The sequence below is a fragment of the Geospiza fortis genome, unplaced genomic scaffold, assembly GCF_000277835.1.
Source record: "Geospiza fortis unplaced genomic scaffold, GeoFor_1.0 scaffold346, whole genome shotgun sequence".
NCBI classification, from domain to species: Eukaryota; Metazoa; Chordata; class Aves; order Passeriformes; family Thraupidae; genus Geospiza; species Geospiza fortis.
Window position 1 is genome coordinate 4,113,254 of NW_005054361.1, and position 7,301 is coordinate 4,120,554.

General features: G+C 42.0%; 1 protein-coding gene across 1 annotated transcript in view; it reads right to left on the bottom strand.

The window, feature by feature from the left end:
- Positions 1-4,810, bottom strand: part of GGCT (gamma-glutamylcyclotransferase) — a 6,653-nt gene extending 1,843 nt beyond the window's left edge. Inside the window, exons 1-2 of the mRNA XM_031059414.1 lie at positions 4,653-4,810; positions 1,431-1,566 (exon numbers count right to left, since the gene is read on the bottom strand). Coding sequence (XP_030915274.1) covers positions 1,431-1,566; positions 4,653-4,684 — 168 coding nt within the window. The 5' untranslated portion in view covers positions 4,685-4,810. The remainder of the gene's footprint in view (positions 1-1,430; positions 1,567-4,652) is intronic.
- Between the last annotated feature and the right edge of the window lie 2,491 nt (positions 4,811-7,301).

Genomic DNA, 7,301 nt, shown 5'->3' on the forward strand with positions numbered 1-7,301 from the left:
ACAGATTCCTTAGTTTGTTACTGCAGCTTTCCTTCCATACATAAAAGAAACTGAAGTATTGGTGCAGAAGAAAAGATGTGACAGTGAGAGAAGGGGAAGTTGTAGGAACACAGCTTGAAGGAGACACCAGCAAGGTTGCATATAGAAATGAACATTCTAAATATGCTTTCATGCATTTAATGGCATGCATTTCAAGGATGAGGTGTCTAGAAAGAACGAATTTTGCCACAAAAAGTACATAACAGTAGATGGATGTAGCACAATCACTGTGTGCTAATGCAATCATCTTTTAAGTTTTTAGTTAACTAAAAAACCTGCCTGGTTAACTTAAAAAAAAAAAAAAAAAAAGAAAAAGCTGGGGGCACAGGAGAAGAACAGAAATAACAACTGCTCCTGACAGGAGCAGGAAGGAATGATAAAGTTGCTAATAGTGGAGGTCTGCACTTTCAGCATACCAATGACAGCTGACACACAGCAGCAGACTATGTATTAGCTCCCTGAAAAGCCCTAAAGATCTGCCTTGCCACGAGGTGGGTTGGCAGGGAAGAGGTTTGTGGAAAAGCAAAGCCTGCTTTCTAAGCAAGCCCTCTCTTCAGCAGTCCCACAGCAGCTGGCCTTTGCTGTGCTCCTGGAAGTCAGCTCAGAGGAGTGAGTTCCTCAGTTTGGAGAAGGCAGCACACTTGGGATTTAACAGGCTCACTCCTGGTTTCTGCACTTCAGGTAGGAAAAGCCAGCTGCAGTGATGCCTGTACACATCAGACACAGCCACACCAGCCCAGCCTGGGCCTGCCCAGATCTCACAGGCTAAGCAGGTCAGGCCTGCTGCGTGACTGGATCATGTGTCTCTGCAGAGTCAGTGTTGCAGAACAGTGTTGCAACACTTGTGCCTCACAAGTCATCAAGGGGGAACCCTGCAGAGCTCTGCAATGCTGCTGCAGCCCTGTGATGTACTGGTGATGTGTCTGGCAAAAGGTGACAGCTGCATCCTGTCGTGATAGCAAGTACTTGCCAAGACAGAAAGGATAATCCACGTCCTGGAAACTACCAGCCAGGTGCTGCATTTTCCCCACAGAAGCTTCCCTCTGTCCTTTCAGTGGAGTACATTAATTTTTCAAACAGAGAATTGCCGCATATATGTGAGCAACATCCTCCAGAAAACCTTGTGCCAATCACAGCTAATTCCTAAGTTAAATAGGGGATTCCTGTAAGGTATAACCACACCAAAAACCCCAAGCTGATTTAACAGGTCTGTAAGAGTTAGCAATCTCCTGGGAGCATCATTACAGCAGTACATTACACAAGGACTGTTATACCTTTACAGCAGTCATGCCTTCCATGCACTGTAATCAAAGTAGTTATTAAATAGCACAGAAGTACTGCATTATAAACTTCTGTACACTCTTCCAAAATTAAAGTGCTGCAACACCTACCTTTTTATACTGTGGAGAAGGGGGACCAGAGACATAGTCCTTCATCTGGTAGCTTCGACAGGTCAGTACCTTTCCTGCTTGCGTGTGGACATTGACTTCTATTGGGACATAAATGCCATCCTCAACTCCCTCTTGCCTGTAAAAGACATATATTCCTTTCATGTCAATTATCCAATCCATTTCAAACCAACCATGCAATAAACATATGGATTTATTACAACAGAATTCAAGGCAGGACACTGGTCTGTGCTTTAATACACTTAAAGAAAAACAAATGAAGCAAAACATACTTCAGTGCTTTTTGTGCAAACTTGTTTCATATAAGAAAGTATGTTTTTACAGAAGCAGCATTCATTTTTATCATTTCAGCTCTGTAAGAAATGATGACTTGTGATTAACCTGCAAAGTCAGAAAGAAAATATTCCTAAACTAATTACTGTGGAAGACAGGTAGTCAGAAAGAGAAACACAAGCAAGATTATTAGAATTAATGAGCCAGACACGTTCCTTAGCTACCACTCAGATAAAGAAGCAATTGCAAAATTTTATCTTGTCCACTGTGTTACCTTTTAATAAAGGGAAACTTGCACAACTTGTGCAATGCACTTTCCAATGAATAATCCAAGACACCTTTTAACTTGCAGAAGACATACAGAGAAGTAATGAGCTAGGTTGGCACAAAAAACCTATTTGGGTTTTTTTTTATTAGCAAAATTATGCTTCAAAAAACAAAGACTCAAAACCATGCCTACTTATTGTCCTCAACCACTGGCATTTAGCCACCAATAAAAATTACAAGAAGTAGATGAGAAACTTAAGCAATACAAGAGACTGATAGCACAATTAACATTAGATGTACTTTAGCTACAAGTCATAACATGGTTTTAGCCCTGCTTGTCCAATATAAATTTGACAACTCATCTTTTTCTCAAAGACTTGCTACCATTTCAAGTTATTTAACGTACAGAATGTGGGCCATGCTAGGCAAGTAAATAGGTTAAGTGCAAGTACAGACTGGAAGCTAACTGCAGATTCAAGGCCAGCAGACTAAAAATAGGTCATGTGGTTGTGTGAGAGCAAGAAAACTGTTTAGTAACATCCATTGCTAGACTCTATGAGGCAGAGTCATGATTTAGTCTGTAACTTACAGATTTGTGAACTATAGAGGACAAAAAAACCCATAGAAGTGGCTGAGACAGCAAAGAAAATTAATTTGAAGCCAGAGTTCTGCCATCTAAGCAAAATGTTCCCTCCCATATTTGTTTTCTATATAGTTACGTGCAGACTCAATTACACATTCCCTCCTCTGCCTCTGGATAACAAAGCACAGACTACTTTACCCAGATTAGGAGGGGTAAGGAAAAAGAAAAAAGCTGGGCACTTTCTTTTTGGATATATGGTAATTTCAGGAAATAACTTGGTGGAGAACCTACAAATCTATCAGCTTGCACACAGCCAAAGGATCCCAAGACCTTCAGCAGAAGCACCTGCAAGCTCATTTGAGCGGGTTAGGAGCGATTCTTAGAAGAGCACTGTTGACTATGATTATAAAAGCCAAGAACACATCCCATTTCCAGTTCTCCTCCATGGCATCAGTGAGGCAACTGGGAAAAAGTAATCTGTGGTGCTGGTGTCCGTGCTGCAGATTTTGGTGGTGTTAGAGCACTCAAGTCTCTAGTACCTTAGCAAGCATTGAAATTTATCCCCTGCCAAACAAATACCAGGGATCTGCAATCCTACACTATGTCAAGTGTAAACAGTGTGTAAACACTTATGGAAATCAAAGTGCAAAATACTGTCCCCATGGAGGGGAAACACAAAAGCAGATGCTGTCAGACAGGATCATTATACTTAGGAAGTTTATGCTTCAAGAAAGCATGGTCAATCAGGAGTTTTAAGTAAAGGCCAGCAGAAGGGGGTCAGGATGTTTAAGTGCAACTGTAAGCGAGAGCAGAGGAACTCAGGAGGTAATAAAGTGGGGACATGTGAAGCTGTCCCCAAGGACAAGCAAGCCAACTGGGTGCCCATGCCCTCTTGCTTGAGGCTAACACTCCCAGCCAGGACAAGAGTGCTCAAGAGTGGCCATTACCATAAGGTGCTAACAGAACTTGGGCAACAGTTTCTCCTGTATTTCAGCAGAACAGTTTCTGCTGTATTTCAGCTTCATAGGCAACAAAACCCACACTGGAACCAAGTTTCACTACCACGATTTTAAGGACATATTTACACACTGGAATCGCAGCAGTACCAGAGGCAGGAGAACAATATTGAGGTAGTGCTTTCATTGGGTTTATTATGCTCTGCTCCCTTGTTTTCACTAGGCCAGATTTCTACTGGAATTGTCAGTGATGAACTGCTCTGAACAAACAATCCTTGTGTACCAGAAGCACCATGCTGTGCAAGCACATCTCAAAAGCTGCCACGTGCTTGTGGCAGCAAAGTTTTGGAGATTACATTTTAAGCCCTGTCTTAGACCCTGCAAGAAGTCATGCTATTCCTTGCTTTGTTTAACCAGGTGGTCGTTTAGACTTCAGCCTGGGAGTAACTTGCTCAGGATTCCTTGAATGTCTCTTAATGACCAGGCACAGGTAGAACATTCTACACCATCCATTGTAAAGGTATAGGCAGGCTCTCCCATTCAACGGGGGAAACTATAACACCCCAGCTCTCTGCTGGGATGTTCCTCAAGCTCACAGAAGTTTACATCCTTGGAAGAGAAGAGATGTCAAATAACTTCCTCAAAAGGTCCCTTTGCCTGAATTAAAGATCTCTCTTCTGCAGTCTTGTCCTTATCCCTTCCTTTACTGCTACAACTGGAGTCTACAGATGTAAACAGACAGACATTGATGTCAGTCTCAAAGGAAATTCTCCCTAAAGTAATGGGAAAAGCACCATAGGACAAATACAGATTTTAGAACCTTAAAAGAGACAGAAAATTGGGAAGACAGTTAAAAAAAATAAAAGAAGCATGACCTATTACTTCAAATCAAGGTCCAGATTTTTAAAATACCCCTAGAAGTAGCTTTAGCTTGAAAACAAAGCTATTTTACTCACAGAAGTGTCAGAAGTCAATACACATACTGTGAAACAGAATTCACATATTGAAATCAAAATCATCTTCTTGATTCCAACACACAGTTTCCACACAGTTCTTCACCAAAAATTAGCTAATTTTCAATCACTCTCTAAAGTAGTAGAAGACAGCAAAAGTTAAGTCACCTACTTATCCAGCGAACTCAGATTGCAAGTGCTCATTTTCCACACTATTCCCCACACTTCATCTCCAGGGCTCTGAGCAATGGTAGCTGTACCTCCATGCCAGACAGAACTTGTCCTGCCTTGATGATGGCCAAACTCGAGCTTAAAATCCTGCAAATCAAAGCAATGCAGAGAATCAATTTCCCCTGGAAATTAGGGCTGTTGGCTATTCTTGACATGAAAGGACAGTAGTACACATACAGTTGGAGACACAGGAGGAAGAACACCAGGTGCCACCTACCTGGTGCCAAATCCTTTGCAGGTTTTTGTGACAAGACTTAAATGCTACTATGGCAGGATCCAGGAAAATATTAAAGGTAAAGAAGTCTACAGGATGGTAAGCTTTGGGCCCTGTTCTCATGCCCTAATAAGACTACCGAATTATGAAACACCATCCCTTGTATTTTACAACATTTTGTGCCATCTCATCACTGATCTGGAACATTCTTGGGTATTTTTAAGTCAAGGCATATGTCTCAATGAGTGAGCTTATTCAGGTTTTTGTAAGTAGAAACATTATTTTAGGAAACAAATATCACTTTTTCTTACATGCAATATCAGTATATATGAAAAAGAGAATCATGGGTTATTGAATGGTATCAATGTAATTTCTCACCTGACTCAATACACTCAGTATCCTCTCCTACTTATTAACCAATTTGTGGATCCTTCCCTAGCAGTACCTCAAACCTATGTAGCCTCACAGCTTTGTGTATTTCTTACAACCACCCTCTTGAACCTATGATTTTGATTTGAAATCTACACATGTACACAATAATATTCCCTCTGAGACACATCACTCCCTTGTAATATATCCTAATAGATATAGGGAAAAGGTTGCAAAAAAAAAAAAAAAGGCACTTGGAGGCATACACACAGAACACCTATCAATTTGTGTATGTGTGCTTAAGTGACGGCAGCCTGGCAAAGCCATACTGTCTACTCCATCAACAGAGTCATCTTCCTGCCCCATAAAATGTCCCCTCTTTAACCAATTTCACTAGAAAAATGTTTACTTAGATGCACCAAGTTACTTGCACAAAAGTCCACTTGAGTCACAGACTGAAGTTATAGATGATGACAAGTAATTGCAGGGCAGCCCCAAGGAAATCCTGGATAGAATCAACTACTCCCACTCCAGTCTCATTTAAAAAAAAAAAAAAGAAAAAAAGAAAAAGGGAAAAAATACCCCCACCAATTTCTACTTTATTCCTCCAGTTATATTTTCTTGGACCTGACCTGCACTGAACAGCTGCAAGGAGCTGTATAAAATCATCAGGCACCACCCAAAAACAGCAACAGAGATTGCACAGAAACAGCACAGTTCACTCTGGTTCTGGGAGCAGGAAACTCTAAGTTACACCATGTGTGCAGCTGCATCAGGCACTGCTGGGAAGATGGGAAAAAACAAAAAACACAGTAGATACTTTTTTGGGTCAAGAAATTGGTCTTTGGTCCTTCTAAGTACCAGTGTAATACCCTTTCTGTGCTTGTTACACATCCCATTTCTTAACAGCTTTTGGCTGAAGATTAACAAAGCTTTGAAAAGTAAAATTAGAGGGAAGTTTAGCTAAAGTTTAACTGAAGTTTTAACTTTAGTTTAGGATCCAAAGCACTCTGTTTACAGGCTGTTTCTCCTTTTTTTTAAGCCCAAGTGGCACTATCACAAAGCAATTAATAGGAAATCAGCTCCAACCTTCCTGCAGTCCCTCACTCCCCAGCATCAGTGATTTTCCAGTTGGAAGCAAAGGAGTGAAGCCACGTGGTGTCAGCAGGGAACCTAGCAATTGGTCAAAGGCCAGCTAGAGAAGGCAGCCAGCCTGCAGTGGGGCAAGAGGTGCTTACTGACTAACCTGGAAATCGACCTGAAGAAGCGTGCTTTTATTCAAAGATAAGCACACACTACAAGTGCCTTTCTCCCTGCCTTCAAGGTCTGATCCTGCAAGGTTCAGGAGGAGGGGATCTCAGCATGTGCAGTGGAGGGGTAGCTGTAAGTTCCTCACGCTTTACAGGAGCAGGCCTCAGCTGCCAGGTTGATAGTCCCAAGAGACCCCAAGTATCTGATTATGGGGAGTTTATTAATGACAAGTTTTTGGAACTTCTTCATACACTCTAACATAGATAATCTCCTGTCAGTTACTCCAAGAGAACCTTCAAGTCATCTTTAAGTGGCGTCACTTGATGCTCTGCTCCTCCAAGCATCCTTCCAGTTGCACAGATCTGTACATCAACAGCTTTAATGACCACAACTTGGTGTTTCCAAGCCTACACTAAAGCCAAGCTGATACAAATGGTATTTAATAACCCTGGCAGGGAAAGAACTGACCTGTAGGGTGTATGAATGTGTCAGCTGCAGATGTGCAGAGCTGGCTGAAAGCTCCCCTCTACCCGTCACACCGTGCAGGCAGAGCTCCTCGCCTGTACCAGGGACACCTCCCACTAAACTGGTTTGCTCAAAGCCCCATCCAACCTGGCACCGAACATTACCTGGGATGGGGCATCCACAACTTCTCAGGGCAACCTGCTCCAATGCCTCACCACCCTCACAGTAAAGAATTGCTTCCTGCTGCCTTACATTTCAAAGCCCATAGTGCTTTACACAGGGGGCCATGGG